This window comes from Lucilia sericata, unplaced genomic scaffold (genome assembly GCF_015586225.1).
Source record: "Lucilia sericata isolate MDLA Ls3-8-SP2 unplaced genomic scaffold, ASM1558622v1 Contig000126F_arrow, whole genome shotgun sequence".
Lineage (NCBI taxonomy): Eukaryota > Metazoa > Arthropoda > Insecta > Diptera > Calliphoridae > Lucilia > Lucilia sericata.
The window spans coordinates 591,060-607,209 of record NW_023994158.1 but is presented as its reverse complement, the minus strand read 5'-3'; the positions used below and the strand labels follow the sequence as shown (position 1 = coordinate 607,209).

The 16,150-nt window shown below is 27.5% G+C and overlaps 1 protein-coding gene across 1 annotated transcript in view; it reads left to right on the top strand.

Annotated features, from left to right (window-relative positions):
• LOC119600887 (neural cell adhesion molecule 2) overlaps positions 1-15,542 on the top strand; it is a gene marked incomplete at its 5' end in the record, with an annotated part of 46,945 nt that extends 31,403 nt beyond the window's left edge. Inside the window, 4 exons of the mRNA XM_037951456.1 lie at positions 611-1,006; positions 3,123-3,181; positions 13,878-13,925; positions 15,227-15,542. Of these exons, the coding sequence (XP_037807384.1) occupies positions 611-1,006; positions 3,123-3,181; positions 13,878-13,925; positions 15,227-15,351 (628 nt within the window). The remainder of the gene's footprint in view (positions 1-610; positions 1,007-3,122; positions 3,182-13,877; positions 13,926-15,226) is intronic.
• Between the last annotated feature and the right edge of the window lie 608 nt (positions 15,543-16,150).

The following is a 16,150-nucleotide window of genomic DNA, read 5'->3' as shown; positions in this document are numbered from 1 at the left end:
TTTGCTAAACCATTAATACCAACCCTCTTAACTTCAATAGATATTTTTTCAGTTTATTTTTTCCACTTGATGACTTTAACAATAAAGTAAAGCACAACAAAAGCATTAGATGGTTTCTTCATTACGTCGTTCTTCCAGTATTTATTTTTTGTTTTCTAACCAGCCACCAGTCCATTGTTCACTGGTAACTGAACTCAGTTGAAAAAAAAAAAGCTAAGACGTTTCTAAACAAAAACACTAAAGAAAATCGAACTAAAAAAATATACAAAGTTTACTTACTTGTACTTGGTGTCCTTAGTCATTGTCATTGGCTGGGGGTGGTATGAGTAAAGTAATGGCAACTTTATTAATTCAACATTTGCTGCAATGTGACTCACTCAAGTCAGTTTAAATAAAACTAAAAACTACAAAATGGAAGAAAAACAAAAATAACATTTACTATGTATACAAATAGACAGAGTACACCCATGCACACAACACTATATAGTGCATACATACATTGTCATTCAAGAATGTAATGTTAAAATATTTGTGCAACTTGCAACATAACATTTTATTAATACAATGCCATGTGTTTTTGTTATTTTAACAATTTTTCTTTTATTTTTAGATACAATATTTCTTGGACTGTAGAATCTCATACACCCATTGAAGAATACAAATTATCCTTCCGAAGGTTGCAACAAGGACAAGAGGTCGATAACTCTATTGATTCGCATTCATCGTCATCGTCGTCTGTTTTGCAAATGTACGGTGGCAGCAGTAGTATGATGGGTGTGAATGCGCACAATTATCGTTTAGGTGGCATTAGCAGCATGAACGGCATGGGCAACAGTGGCGGTTATGGCAGCTATGGTGCCGGTAATGTTATACATTGGGGTCGCAATGACTGGCGTGACGTTGTCTTACCCGCCATACCTACATCACATCATTATACACAAGGCATGAGCTATATGATACGCGGTTTAGATCCAGATCAACATTATGAAGCTACAGTTCAAGCGAGGTAAGTGCCATAGTTTTTCTTACTCTATTAATATCACTGCTGCTGCTGCTCGTAGTAATTTGTTATACATTTTAAAATGCTTTAGTTATTTTTTTGCTTTAGTTCACTTCCCTCTTATGTATTTGCTGTCATTAAGCATTTTTAGGGTTGGGGTTAAAATCTAGTTGAATTTTAGAATATTTTGTTGTTTATCCTCAAGCTACATTAAATAGTTTAAAAAACAACTTTATGGTGGCAAATTACATGATAAGTTTTCTAATACAAATAAAAATTAATATACATACATTTACTATATACTAATGAACAAAAGCGATGAAAATTGGAATGAATATATTGAAAGGAGAAAACTATTAATAATATGAAAGAAATTCACATAATTAAGTCAAAGTATTTTTTCCAATTAATTAGATAAGAATTTGAAAATATTTATACCCTACATCACCATAATGTTTGTGCTGATGTTTGTAATGCACAAAGTATACCGATCGACTCAGAATCACTTTCTGATTTTTGGACCATTTAGGGGTAAAAAAGGTTTTCTTAATTATCTTACCTAATATTAGTGATACAAGAAAAATGCACCTGTATCTACTCTTAAAATAAGCAGATGGGTGTCTGGTACTTTTTTGAAATTCGTACTTTTAAGGGCTGAAAATGTGTAACAAAGGTGATTTTGGTACCTTTTTTGGCCCGTTATAACTATTTAACTACTAAACAAAATAACTTTTTTTTAATATTTTGAATATATCTCCCAAAATTAGGAGACACCTGTTTCGTACTTTTTTAAAATTCAGACTTTTTGGGTGTAAAGATAGAAAACTAAATTACGGACTAACTCTGTAATATTTATTGAAGCTAAATTTTTGCTATTTCACTGGGGAAAAAAGTACCAAAAAGGGGGAAAACGGGAAATTTAATTTTATTCAAACTCATTGAGCCAATTTTTATAAAATTTGAAAAAACAGTTTATTTACTCATACAAAATAAGCTATTGGTATATTAATTTGGAATTCGAGTACTAAGTCATATATAGGACCAAATTCGAGTAAACAAATGAATGCAAATTTAAATCGTCTGAGTTTTATCTGTGATATATAGATTTAAATATAGAATATTTTGTAAACTTAATTCTCAAAAAAGTAAGCGAAAAGGGGGAAAAAATTACTACTTTTATTAGTACTTTCCACTAAGGTAGAATTTATTCCACTTTTGGTACACTTTCTTTCTTCAAATGATATTCTCTGTATGTTCTCAAAAAACATGATTATTAAACATACACGGTCCTCATTTAAAAGATTATTTAAGAGAGAACTTTTTAGTACTTTTTATCTCAAAATGGTACTTTTTGAATTTTCTAAAATATTCAACCTAGGAACATAAATTTTAACATACTCTTTGGTACTTTTCTACTGAAAGGGACTTTTGGTACTTTTTCATTCATCAAATGATATATTTTGAATTGTATATAATATTGAACACAGAAACATAAAATTTTTGATTAAATGAGAATCTATAAGAGGTATTTTATAGTACTTTTTTTCAAATAGTACTTTCGAAATTTTCTATAATGTGGAAGCTAAACGAATGAAACTAAAAATACAAGCTTCTTACTGAATGCGAATTTATTCACGTGATATTGCACGTAAAAACTGAAACATTAAAATTTTTTTAATAAATTTAAATTTTGTATATATGTAAACAAAATTTTGTACGTATTTAACTTTGGTTAGCGTAGCGAAGCACCCAGGGTACGCTAGTTGTTTTATAATTGACCCAACCATCTACATATAAAAATCCTTTAGTAATTAACGAGATTATTGTCAATTATTAATCGTTTAAAAATTATGATAGTAAGATGATATATATTCAAAGAAATTTATTACATTTGAAATTTTATAGAATTTAGTTCTTGAAGTCTCACGTAAAAGCTTAAAGATATTTTCAAGAAAAACATAATAAATTTCTGAATTTTATAAACAATGTAATGAAATTTAAAAAGAAATATCATATAATCTGGTTCTGTCACCTTTTTTTGCTTCTTTTCATATCCTTCTTACATGAGTACATATGTATATAGTATTTAATTCAAAGTATTTTATTTGCTTTTATTTCGTAGGAATCGTTATGGTTGGAGTGATTATTCACAAAGTTTCGTATTTTCAACGTCATCAAATGGTAAGTAGCTGAACATTTTTACGTTGGTTATTTAACCAAATTATTTACGATTTTATTAATTTTAAGTTTTATATATGTATGAGTGTAACTTTTTTATTTTTATTAAATTTTCAACCACATATTGATTTTTTTAAGTTATTGCCTTCATTGTTAAATACGAATAAGTAGCAATCAAATAGATATAAAAAATATAAGAACTAAATAAAAACGAATATAAAATAGAGTGTCCAAATACGGATTTTTTCATATTTTTTTCAGAGACGCTTTCAATTGCATATCAGGAATTGTTTGTGATTTTAAAAATATTAACACAGATTTATTTAATAAAATTTATTGAAATTAAGGCGACCACCCTAGTATACAATTATTTAAATCCCTTTACACAAACACAACTACCACTATAAGTTTCAGCAATGTATATGGATACATCTATATACATATGTATATGTTTATACTTATTTAAAATAGGAAGCGAAAAACCACAATTAAAATTATCGATATCGAAATGCAAAACAAAAAGAAACAATCCAAGCAAACGACCAACAGAAAAAGCAAGAATTGTTTCCTTATTGTATGCAAAATGAAGATAAATAAAAATATAAAAAACAATAAACCAAGGATTAAGAATAAATATCCATTGTATAATGTAGCATAAGACCTTACATACATGTTTAAACATAAAAAATGAAACGAAATGAAAATAAAATCAAAATAAAATATAATACATATATATACTTTTTTTTAAAGTTAAACCAAAAGTGCAATTAAAGAGAATTATGGCATTAAAATAAAAACTGTTTTCCCTTAGCAGAGCAACTTTAAAAACCAAAGCGAATTATATGGAATTTATTAAGCATACAAAAAGGGACTAAAAGGATATACAAGAAAATAAATGTGAAAAAGTGTATATTACACTATGTAAAACAGCATGATCGACAGTAATTTAAAATGGCACATATGATATTTTGTAAGGTAATACCTTAATTTGGGGGTAATGGTTTTAAAAGCAGCAGTGACATTTTATTTCAATGAAATCAATAAATAATGAAAGGTTTAAAAATATGACCTTAATAATTGATTTCTACATTGTTCAAAAAAAAAGAAAATCTGGTAATTTATAGAGAATAATCTATACATATAAAAATGAATGTGTGTTTGTTCGTATGTTTATATGTTTGAACGTTATAGACTACTAAACACAGCGTATTCCTGTATATCTGGAATAGGTAATAGGCTACTTTTTATTTTGAAATTCCAAGTGGGCGAGGAGCCACGCCCATATTAAGAAAATATTAAATCCGTATATTTGAGATCATATAACAGTTAGAGTCCTCAAATTTCGTCGCAGCAACTTTAGTGTCTTTTTTTAAATATTTTGAATATATCTCCCAAAATTAGGAGACACCTGTTTCGTACTTTTTTAAAATTCAGACTTTTTGGGTGTAAAGGTAGAAAACTAAATTACGGACTAACTCTGTAATATTTGTTGAAGCTAAATTTTTGCTATTTCACTGGGGAAAAAAGTACCAAAAAGGGGGAAAACGGGAAATTTAATTTTATTCAAACTCATTGAGCCAATTTTTATAAAATTTGAAAAAAACAGTTTATTTACTCACACAAAATAAGCTATTGGTATATTAATTTGGAATTAATATACCAATTAGGACAAAAAGTAGACTGAATAGCATGGCACCTCCCGTATAAATTATATACAAAAACTCGTTTATCTTGGAAACTATTACAGTTAGAATCTTCAAATTTTGCATCCTTAGAATCTTCAAACTTTAACATCCATTTAAACATTTTGGATAATAAATTGGCGGACTACCCCATGAAGGGAGCGGCACCTCCCATATTAATTAAATATAAAAATTCGTTTATCTGGGAAACTAATGAAACTAAATTCTTCAAATTTTGCACGAAGATCTTAAATATTCATCTGAACATTTTTGAGGAAAAATGGCGGACTTTCATCTGGGGGGGGGGGATTAAAGCCCCCATATGAATTAAATAGAAAAATTCGTATATCTGAGAAACTATTAAAGCTAGAATCTTAAAAATTTAACTTGAAGAATCTTGACATTCATCTGAACATTTAAAGTTTAACGGGCGGACTTTCAATGGGGAACTTGGCACCTTCCATATGAATTAAATATAAAATTTCGTTTATCTGGGAAACCAATAGAACTTGATTCTTAAAATTTTGCACAAATTACTTTAATATTCATCTGAACATTTTGGAGGAAAAAGTGCGGACCTTCATCTGGGGAGCTTGAAGCCCCCACATGAATCAAATAGAAAAAGTCTTATATCGTATATCTTCAAATTTTACATGAAGAACTTTGACATTCATGTGAACATTTAGAGCATAACGGTTGGACTTTCAATGGGTGGCTTGGCACAACATATATAAATTAAATACAAAATTTCATGTATCTTGGAAACTCTTATATTATTAAAATTTTTCATAGATAGAAACTGGCGAACTTGCAATAATTTGCTTGACATCTCTCATATATCATATTATAAATCTGGAAAACTATTGTAGTTAGAATCTTCAAAATCGTTAAGTGGGTTTTTTATTTATACATATTGCTTTAAGGGTAGCAAAGCACACTAGTTATAGCTAGTAATTAATATATATAAATTGAAAAATTAAAGTTTTATAGGAAACTAAATTTTAAATACAAATTATTAGAAAAATAACGCACAATAGCTCGAAAATAACTAATGTAGAAATGTCGGAAATTTAATTGTCAACAGAAGTTTAGTAGCGTCTGAAGTCATATAAATCACAATAAGCGAGATATTTGTAAAAAACTGTAACCTTTGATCCCCAATGTCTCGTTTAGCCTACTTGGGATTAGTGGTGACTTTTAGCCCTTTATTTAGGATTCCAAGACAAAGTCCTCTACCAACTTTAATTAAGTTATCTAAAATTTCCCAGGTTGCTTATTTTTTACAAAGTTTTCTGGGCTGTACCCCTGCAAAAATTTCAACTACTCCGCACATGTACGTAAAGTGTAATTCTCAAAGGACTGATCCAAAACATGTGCGAGTATTTGAAAAAAACATACTCCATTAACACTGTTATAACCTTAGTGAAGACCACGTAATGTAGCTATGCATTACATCAGAGTAATTCCAAAACTACACCCTTACCAAAAATTTTGGGAGTACCATTGTCCTATGTAATGCTGTTATCAATATATAAACTTGATACATGCCATGACTAAACGAATCATGTTTTCCAATATTGTTTACACAGGAGTAGTTTTTTTATTATCCAAAGGGACAACATAGAATATAATATGTATGTATGTACAGTGTACACTAGAGCTATAACTTCAAAGTGGCCCGTATTAAAAATTTAAGATTTTTCTCTAGTTCAATAGAAAAAAAGTCAAATTTATATTTTTTGGCAGATTTCATAAAATAGATTTTGAACGTAAGTTTTTTGATTGGAAAAGACCATAAAAAATTGTTTTCGTATATAACACAATATTGGCTATCGTATGGTAAAAGAGCCAAAATATGGTCATATTCTTAATTTACAATAGACGTGTCCAAAAATATCAATACTTTTGGACGGTTTTTGTTTCATTCTAAACTTCAAATATAAAAAAAAAAACTTTTACTATATTACCAATTATATCAAAAAAGTGTAAAAATCGATATAAATGGTCCTATATTTTTATACCCACCATCAAAAAAATTTGGGGTATATTGATTTTGTCATTCCGTTTGTAACACATAGACCCACAAAAGTATATATATATTCTGGGTCCTTATCAAATTGTAAGACTATTTAGCCATGTCCGTCCGTCTGTCTGTTGAAAGCACGATAGAGTCCGAATGGAAAGAGCTAGTGAGTTGAAATTTTCCACAAATATTTCGTATACGTAATGTTTGTTTGGTATTGAAAACAGGCAATAACGGTCGGGATAGCCACCATACAAGTGGACCCCCGAAACACAGCTATAGCAGTTATAACTCTTTTAAAAATGTAAGTATAGCGATGAAATTCAACATAAATAAGTTTCATATGAGCCAAAATTCCTCTACCAAATTTTATGAGGATCGGTCCATAATTGACCCTAACCCCCACATAAGGTCCCCTTCACAAAATTACTTTAACACCCACTACTGGCTTAAAAATACGTGAATAACACTAAAATTCGACATAAATAAGTTTCTTACGAATACAAATTTATGAGAATCGGTCCATAGTTGACCCTACCCCCTATATAAGGTCCCCTTCAGAAAATGACTTTAACGCTCATTAATGGCTTTAAAATACGAGTATGACGATAAAATTATACAATTCGATATAAGCCACATTTGTACCGAATTTAGTACGGAATGGATCGGTAATTCATCTTACCCTCATATAAGGTCCCCTTCACAAAATTTCTTTAAAGCTTATTACTGGCATAAAAATGCGAGTACAATAATGAAATTCGATATAAACACTCAAGACTGAAATTAAAATGTGAGTACAGTGATGAAATTTGATTAAACAAATAAGTGAAATCTATCTACTAAATTTTACGACAATCGGTCTATAATTTACTCTACCGCCCATATACATGGTTTCATGGTTTATATTTTGTTAATCGGAAAGGGCTGTGTCCATAATTGTCTTAGGCCCTATTCCAAATATCAACCTAATGTTCAGTGGGGAGCATTCCATTTACGGCATACGGTTTAATGGTGGACATAGCCGCATAAAACACTCTTACTTGTTCGCCTTAGTTTTAAATTAAATTAAATATAATATATATACATACATATGTGTGTATTATGGTTAAATATACGTTCACCCTAACTTCTGTAAAATAAATAGATAGAAGAGCAAAAAACATATTTTTTTATTCTTATAGTAATTGTATAAATATATACATACATAAATATGTATCTCATACTCATATTTTAATTATTCCAATGCTATAGTTTTTGCTTTGATGAAAGTAACAAAGTTATTTTGTCTTTGTAAAAAAATTTAAATTATAGATTTAAATTGCAGCAAAGTGAAAACAATTTAAATGCAAAACTTTGCAAGTTTTTTTATTTTGTATGAGTTAAAATACCAAATTACTGCAGTTGTTTTTTTTTTCTGCTATAAAATATTTTTACTTCTTTTGTGCAATAAAAGGCCAACCAGCACAAAACAAACATCATTTCACAGAAAAATAAAAAATAGGGAAAAACACATAAACGATTTGCTATGCAAATAAGATTTTTCCTTCATACACAAATAATTGTTTTTTTTTTTTCCTTTTTGTGAACTAGTCCAAGTAATAAAGAGAGAACATGCATACGAAAGTACAAAATTTTTTGGTGGCGTTGTTAAATTGAATGCAAATCTACATAAAACGTATGACACACGCAACATTCCCATACATTTAAACAAATACATCTGTTTGAAAATATACTCGATGTCTACACATAGAGATATACAAAGAGATATATGTATACTCAGGCAGTTGGTTCAAAGCAAAGCTATAGAATGCACACATTCTTTGGCAAAAATATGCATTAGGGTTATTAGTTTTATATATATATTTTTTTTTTTTTTTGGAAATTTATCTCGATATGAAGAAGAAACGAAGATTGGGAGTAAGATTTTTTACAATATTAAAATTAAATACGCAGACTTAACAAAAACTATTATGAATTTATATAAATTAGTTTTAGAAAATCTATTAAAAGCGAGAACAGGGTATAAAACATTGATATCGAAAGAAATACTTTGACGTTTTTGCTTAATATTTGTGGTCAAAAAATGTCTATAACTTTGTTATTAGTTGCTTGATATAAATCATTCTTGCCTCACTTGATTGGACTCAGTTTATACCAGTTAGTTTCAAACTATAGTGAACAATATAAAACCCATTCAAAGAAAATCGCTATTTTTTGGGTACCTCTACTGTAAATAGTCTCTTATACAGAAACTCACATACATATATATACTTTATAAAGAAGTCGTACAGAGGCTCTTTTATAAAACAAACGAAAAGGAAAGAAAGAAAAAATAAGGAAACACAAAGTAAAGTAAATAAACATGAATTGAGACACGCAGTGCAATATTTGCTTGAGTATTTTTTTATGATTGCTCACACTTTACCCCATCTCTCACTAACACACAAATATTTACATATAGATTGAATGTTACTTTTTTAATTTAACCCATTTTAACCCGTCTTTTAAATCATATACACAATTTTAATCATGTATCTCTCTAATCAAAAACAATATGATACTTTTTGAAAATCCGAACATTTAAGTGATAATATTTTCTCAAAATATGCTTATTTTCATTAACAGTGAAATTTTTTAGAATCAATGTTTTGTTACATAAATCAAGATATTCACACTAGTGCAGATTATTTTGATAAAATTTTATGATTGTTTGTTTTAGTTGTTCCATATTTGATATTCGGGAGAATATTTAATTAAATTCTTCATCTTCAAATGGAACATTTTGAGTTTTTTTTTAATAATGAACATATAATTAGTTTTATAGAACTTGCGCTGTTCTTATTGAATGAGAATATATGCATACATACATACATGTGTATAATAAGGATATTTAGTAATAGTTACCTACTATTAAAGAAAAATGTTAAACTGTTGGTATTTATATGACAACTTTATACAAATTTTTTTTGCTAAGAAATACATCGAAAATCGTAGATATGATTAAAACCTGTCTATGATTTCAAATACATAGAATTGTAAAGGTTAGTGAGAATAAAAATTAAAAAATTTATAATTTGTTGAACTATGTATGTACTTCATGTACATGAACAAATATTAAATTGCATCTGTTTGTAACTATTCTCGTTGGACATTCGTCCAAAGCGAAGAGAATGGGAAAAAAGAAAATATCTAATAACAGTACTAAATTTGACTATACTAAATCTTATAAATTTTTTGGTAATTAATAATGATTTTCTTTTATTTTATTTTAATTATAAAAAAACAATTTTTAAAAATTAAAAAAAAATCCTAAAAAAACTGAAAATTCTGGCAAAATCATAAGATGTTTAATTTTGCTGATTTTACGTAGGAAACTACATGAAATTATGTTCAAAAGAATTATACATGATTAGGATCTTAAATATTCAGAAAATTGATTTCAACAAATATAATTCATTCACACAGACTGACATACAGACAGACAGACAGACAGACAGACAGACAGACAGACAGACAGACAGACAGACAGACAGACATACATACAGACAGACAGACAGACAGACAGACAGACAGACAGACAGACAGACAGATAGACAGACAGGCAGGCAGATAGTCATACAGACATATATACAGACAGACATACATATAGAAAGACACACAGACAGTCATACATACAGACAAACAGACGGATGCCGTTTAATCTATTCTATCTATAAGGATCCTGAATATATAAACGATAGGGTCAGAAAATTATACTGTGTAAATGAGCTTTAAGTGCGAACTTTTTATTCTTCAAATTTTCGACGAATTCTCCTTATAATATCTTTTGATTTAAGTGATAGTATTTGAAGTGTAATATGAGAAATAAAAGTGTAAATACTATAATTTTAAACAATATTAAAATCGTTTGATTTCATATTAATTCTGACTAACTATTTACGTGTAATTTATTAGGATATTTTAGATTTATGAAGTGTACTGAGTTCAACCAAAATTTTGTTATGGATTGACATATAAAAGCTGATTAATAATAAAACCCGCTTGCTTAATAATCTTTTATATAACAGTCAGCTTTTTTTTACCAAAAACCATGACAACATTGTCAAATAAATAAAGTGCTTTCAAATTTATGAGGGGTGTTGTCAAAAGATCAAAGAGAACCTGAAATTCCCAAAAATTGGAGCGAAAATCCAAAACTGGTATTTTTACAATTTTGTCCATAGGGTCCACATTTTTATATCTAACATTTTTGGAATTTTAAAATTAAAAATCCATTATATTTGTATCCTTAAATGATATTGTATTTTACAAGTTATTTCAATAACAAAAAAAAAATCGAATCCAATTGCTTAATAGTTAAACCCTATATTTTAATAAAAGCTTACCAAGGTATGGCAAAATTTCAAATTTAAATTTTTTAAATTTTCAAATTAAATTTTCAAAATTAGTAAATTTGAATTTTTATTTCGAACTTTGATTTTGTAAATTATATATAGATAATGATCCTACTTATTCGGGTTTGAGTTCGTCATTTTCTTTTTCAGTAAATTCTATTGAGAATCACATATTAAACTTAAACATTTCAACACTTAGCAAACTGTAATACATTTTCTGCCCCTGCGAAATTGATTATGGAATTGCAAGTGCAGATCTCATAGTATATTTCTTGTAATGTTTGAGTTCGACGAAATTTACTTATGTTTATATTCAAATTTTCAAAATTGATATTAAAATTTTCAAAATTTATATTAAAATTTTCAAAATTTATATTTAAATTTTCAAAATTGATATTCACCTTGGTTTCATAACTTTAATTAGAAATATTCTCAAAATTCATAAAATAATACCTTAACTTCTAAGTTTAAAATTTTACCAACTTAATTTTTGCGAAAAGCAAGCTAACAAACATTATTTTTCCTCGTTGAACAACATGTAAATTGTCTATTATTTCTGACTAGTTTCATTGAAATTCTGCAATCTCAGCTAATAAAGTTATTGCATAGAATTTTATATAAACATTTTGTATTTTTTTGGCTTTTATTTTTTTTACTATTCAGATTTTGCAATTTTAAATATTTTGTATAGAGTATATAGCCTAAAGGCATTGAGGAATGTAACTATAAATGCGTTACATAAATTCCGTGTATTGAAATTTAAATGTCTAATATAAAATGACAAAATGTTTCGTAAGTGTTTATACCCAGCATAAAATTTACTTGCCCTATAAGGAGGCAAAGTGAAAATACTAAAATAACTGCTTAAAGGGTTGAAATTAGGCTGTTTAACTCCATTAACAGGTTACTTTATCGCGCTATTTGCAATGGTTTTTAAATAATTGGCTACAAGTTCATTTCATTAATTAGTTAGTTAGTTTGAAAGGAGGATTAATATACATAAAATCCAAAGAAATACAATTAGGCCTCTATCGGGCATATTGTGCACTCCTTAACCAGTGCCTCAGGTGGGAAATCGAACCCACCACCTCCGGTCTATCACACTAGAACACTCACCGCTAACCTACCGGTGGTCACAATTCATTACTAAGTAATATATGAAATAACTACCAAATATTGAACATTTTTTGTTGGATAACTATGGCATTTATGAAAAAGATTTTCTTTTTGATTATTTTTGTTTCATACTTTGTTTGCCATGTTTTCTTTAGTTTGAAAATGGTTTTATAAAACGAAATATTTTCCACAATTTGCCACATTTTTATTTAAGTGGCCGTTTTTATAGCGACTTCTATTGTAGGGTATTTAAATACCAAAATTGATTCTCAATTTTATTTCTGTGTAAACCTTCTGGGCAAAATGGCATAAACATGAAATTGTGCTTGTACAGTATATGCTTTGTGCTTTGGTTTTATTTGTGCGGTTTTTTTAGAGTTTTTTTCCATAAATGAAACATAAAACCATTGATTTTCATTGATGGACATCACTATCATCGTCATCATCATGTGGTATTTTTAGTAGGTTGACAAGGCTCCGCCACTTGCAAATAGTCCCACATAAAATCATGTGCAGCATTTGCATGGACAAATGATGGTATGTGTTAAGATATTTATACATACATACCTACATGCATTTGTATGTATAAGTTTCTATGAAATTGTGAATATTTTGTATGTTTAATTTTAGTGTAACTAACATTTTTGTTGTTGGCGGTAAAATTGTTTGCTTGCACTAAAATATATTAAGTGCATACAAAATTTTAGTCGTATTTTTGTTGCTTAAATATGTAAATATGTACATCTAACCGATATATCACACTAAAATTGTAATTTGATTTGCCACAAAATACAATTTAAAAAATAAAATATAAATTCATGCCTACAAACACACAATGCAGCTGTGTTATTTGGTCAGCAACGTAAAATGTTTGATAAACAATACCGAATAATACGATGCTGGTTAACGCGTGTGCTTGTGGTTAAATTTAAGTTGAAGTGTAGAGTAGAATTATTTTAAAAAAAATCTAAATTTTAGCAAAACAATAAAATACATTTAGCGCTTAATGCTGGAATTTGTATTGCGGCGATAGTTTTGAAACTGTAGAACTATGATAGTTTTGGCGATAGTTTAGAAAATTTAGTATTAAGATTTTAGCTTATATTTAAAATAGTGAAAGCAAAATAATTGAATATACTTGCAACCAAATGACATATTACTTAAAATTGCAGTTTTAGGTAAAAAAAAGACTATGTGCTAACAACCTATTACACCCTATAACAAGGCGATGAAAAAAAATCTGCAACTGGAAACTTCAAACTTTTCTTGTTTAATAAAAGTCTCACCACTACCTTTCCTGCAACTCAAAAAAAAAACATCTCCTTTTCCTACACTTACATTTTATTTCACTTCACGCTTTTCTGTTTGTTTATTTTATCGTTTTGGTTTTGAGTTTCTAAACAAAAACTTTTAAGTTCAAAGTTCTGTCTATTATTTAGTCTTTCCTATACTTGCAATGGTATTGAACACTTAAATAATTACAGATGGACTTACTGATCTATCCAACTTTTTAAATCACGGTCACTTGTCAGGTTAGTTTTCTTTTTCGTTGAGTTTCTTACCTGTGACAAGTCAAACAAGTGCACAACTTTTTCTGTAACTTTTTTTTTTCCTTCTAATATTCCATTTTATGCTTTCTTCGTCCTTTTATACTTATACATATACTTCCGTAAAACGTTTTTTTTTTTTTTGGCTTTTTAATTTCTTTCTAAACTTTATTTCTATATAACTTGTTTTATTAATTAAACTTTTGTGTATTTAAGATTTTTTTCTTGGATATATTAAAAAAACTGCATGTTCAATAAAGTTTTAAGGGGTTTCGATTTGTTTCTAGTTTTTTTAATAAATGTAAAAATTTAAAAATATTATAAAATTTATATTTTTTAAATATTAATATTTTTAATAAATACATACTAGCAAGCGAATGGAAACAACATTGCATGTTTCTTCAAATATTTAACTCAATATATGTAAAGTGTTTTACATTTTCTTAAACTATAATTAAGTTAACAAAAAGTTAGTATAAGGCCAATTATAAAATTAATTATGAGTGATAATGTCATTATCGAAATGTATGTATGTTTCGGCCAAAAAAAAAAAAACGTAAGATCTAGCAATAATGGAGGAGGCTGCTTTTATAAATGGAGGTGCTTCTTCCATGAATCATATATTCATATAAAATTTAGTTTTCGGATTTTGGATAATCCATGGCCCAAGAAGGCGTATATGCCAAATTTTAACAAATTACCTTGAAAATTGCGATCTGCACCTTGCTCACAAAGTATACACGGACATCCAAATGGACGGATGGACATGGCTTAGTGGACTCAAAAACTAATCCTGAAATGGTTGGTGTACTTTAATTAAATTTTTCTAAAATAAAACATGATATAAAATTATTATGACATCCAAATGGATGGACGGACATGGCTTAATGGCTTTACTCAAAATTTTCTAAGATAAAACACAATTTGTAATTATATTGTAATGAACACAAAAAATTTATAAACTTGGACATAATCATTTAGGGAATTTAGGAAAAAAAGAAGCTAAGCTAATCAGCTATTTAATGACTCAAAGAAAATTTTGTTAAAAAAATAAAAATTATTTTTTAAATGTAATATTATAGCTTATATGTAAACCAAAAATAATTAAATATTATATTAATGTATCTAGCGTTTTTATCAAGCGTATATAGTAAATTAAATCTTCAGTAATTTTTTTTTTAATTTTTCTTACGTATTTATATTTGTAATTTTCTATGTCAATACTACTTTATAAAAACGTTATATAACTTTTTTTCAAACATATTTCCTATTTCCCTCTTTTGCAGACAACGAGATGCGTGATTTAAGCGTAACATTTTATGGCAGCAAATCATCACCTCTACCATCCCTAAACTCTCTGCTATTTTTAGCAGCAGCTGCCAGTTTATGTGTAATTAATTTTAATTATTAAAGAAACAAACCCAAAGAAATTAAAACCATAAATACATAACCCTCTCAAAAATATGCATGTATTATTTACATTAAAACAGAAAAAAGAAGGAAAAACATTTTTAATTAAGAATTTATTTGATTTTATCAATGAAAACTTTTTACAATCATTAAGAAAAAACCAACAAAGAACAAAAAAAAAATCTGTAAACCAAAGTTTTATAATTAATATATATTATACAAAAATATTTATACTTATTAAAAGAAAACTCTTGAATTAGAAATTACCTTAAAAATATATAATTTCAAACATAACAACTGCATTTTAAAATTTAAAATATATAAATGTGAAAAAAAAGAAACCAATATTAAGCAAAATAAAAAAGCAACATCTTAAGAAAAATTGTAAATATACAGGGTCTTGTTAAAAATAAAAGTTTATAAAACAAATTTTTATTAAAAATTTGTTCTTTAAACTTTTAATAAAGCATTATGACTTAGACACATATAGAATAATTTTCTGTAATTAAATATAGAATAAAATTAAAATAATATTTAAATTTTTTTAAAGGCTAGCTACCTTGTGTTATGGTATTTTTAGTTATAACAGTGATTAAATAATTATAATTTGTGTATATTATATTATTTAAAAAAATATATATAATGTTTTTCAGTTTATGCCTTCAAGCTGTTGATTTTAAAAGCTTAACGCTTTAAATATTAATAAAAAAAAAATAAAATAAAAATTATTAAAAATTTACATATTTATATGCATTACAGATAAATTTTACTTCCATTATAATGTATATTTAGATAATATT